At 63.0% G+C, this 1,772-nt stretch overlaps 1 protein-coding gene across 1 annotated transcript in view; it reads right to left on the minus strand.

Moving 5' to 3' along the window:
- Positions 1–152: 152 nt before the first annotated feature.
- The window catches only part of PRF1 (perforin 1 (pore forming protein)), a 6,289-nt gene continuing 4,669 nt past the window's right edge, over positions 153–1,772 (minus strand). Inside the window, exons 4-5 of the mRNA XM_014961516.1 lie at positions 1,220–1,772; positions 153–1,175 (exon numbers count right to left, since the gene is read on the minus strand). The exon at positions 1,220–1,772 is cut by the window's right edge and continues 3 nt beyond it. Of these exons, the coding sequence (XP_014817002.1) occupies positions 306–1,175; positions 1,220–1,772 (1,423 nt within the window). The 3' untranslated portion in view covers positions 153–305. The remainder of the gene's footprint in view (positions 1,176–1,219) is intronic.

The raw sequence follows: 1,772 nt of genomic DNA on the forward strand, positions 1-1,772 counted from the left end.
ACCAGCATCCTCAAAAAAGCACCCCCAGAACCCAGCACCCCAAAACATGAGCGTGCCAAACCCACCAGCATCCTCTAAAAAAAGCATCCCAGAGCACCTGCACCCCAAAAATAAGCACCTCAAATTAATCCCATCCCTGCCCCACACCCTGCCCCACACCCTGCCCCACACCCTGCCCCACGGCAGTTGTGGGGCCCGGGGAGGGAGGGTGGAGCTTGGGGGGAGTGTGAAGGAACCTCCTTGGAGGTGGGGGGAGATGGACCTTCTATGGGTCCCGGGGACCCTCTATGGGTCCGGGGGACCTCCTATGGGTCCGGGGGATCTTCTATGGGGCTGGGGGACCTTCTATGGGGCTGAAGGTCCTTCCGTGGGGCTGGAGGATGGATCCGTCTCCGAGGAACCTTCCGTGGAGCCCGAGGATGGATCTTGGAGACCTGAAGGACCTCCATGGGGCCGGACGGTGGATCCTGTGGGTCTGAAGATCCTTCTATGGGGCTGGATGGTGCATCTTGGGGGTCTGAAGGACCTTCCTTGGAGCCCAATGATGGTTCCTCCTCTGAGGAACCTTCCGTGAAGACCAAGGATGGATCCTGGAGACCTGAAGGACCTTCCCTGAAGCTCAACGATGGATCTTGTGGGTCTGAAGGACCTTCCATGGGGCTGGATGGTGGATCCTGTGGGTCTGAAGACCCTTCCATGGGGCCGGCTGGTGGATCTTGGGGGTCTGAAGACCCTTCCTTGGAGCCCAACGACGGTTCCTCCTCTGAGGAACCTTCCGTGGAGACCAAGGATGGATCTTGGAGACCTGAGGGACCTTCCATGGGGCTGGAGGATGGATCCTGTGGGTCTGAAGACCCTTCTATGGGGCTGGAGGATGGCCCCACCTCCGGACCCCCCTCCCCGAAGCCCCCCAGAGGTTCTGGTAGGACCCCAAAGGCGTCGGTGGTTTCTCCTGGGGGGTCTCCAACCTCTTCCTCCCCCCAGAAACCATCGGTGCCTTTTGAAGACCCCTCCAACCCTTCCACCTCCTGGTGGCCGCCATCTTCCTCCTCCTCCTCTTCCTCTTCTTCACCCCGAGGCCACTCCGTGGGGCCACCACCACCTTCTCCGAGGCTTGAGGAGAAGTAGTAGAACCCCCCGTCGCCGGGGGGGCTCTGGGGGACGTAGTCGTGGCAGAGGGGCCCCCCCAAAGAGTGGTTTCTCCTGGGGGGTCTCCAACCTCTTCCTCCCCCCAGGAACCGCCGGTGCCTTTTGAAGACCCCTCCAACCCTTCCGCCTCCTGGTGGCCGCCATCTTCCTCTTCCTCCTCCTCCTCCTCTTCTTCACCCCGAGGCCACTCCATGGGGCCACCACCATCTTCTCCGAGGCTTGAGGAGAAGTAGTAGAACCCCCCGTCGCCGGGGGGGCTCTGGGGGACGTAGTCGTGGCAGAGGGGCCCCCCCAAAGAGGGGCCGCAGGTGACCTCGTAGCCCCACTCCAGCCGCCCCCCCCCGGGGTAACACACCACCTCCCTCTTGCCCCCGGCCACCAGGTCCACCCTGCAGACCCCCAACAAATCGTCGTCCCACTTGTTGTCCTCGTCCCACACCTCCACCTTCAGCCCCACGGCGCCCCCCGCTTGGGGGGCGGCCAACTCCACCAACCCCAAATCCAACCACAACCCCCAGCGGGGCCGGTCGTTGTTCCAAACCGTGGGCGTCCGAGCTTCTCGGTCTCCAAAAACCACCCGGACGTAGGCGTCCGTTTTGGAGAAGTGGTCCCCCCGCCACCCC

This window comes from Calidris pugnax, unplaced genomic scaffold, assembly GCF_001431845.1.
Source record: "Calidris pugnax isolate Ruff unplaced genomic scaffold, ASM143184v1 scaffold764, whole genome shotgun sequence".
Taxonomy (NCBI): Eukaryota; Metazoa; Chordata; class Aves; order Charadriiformes; family Scolopacidae; genus Calidris; species Calidris pugnax.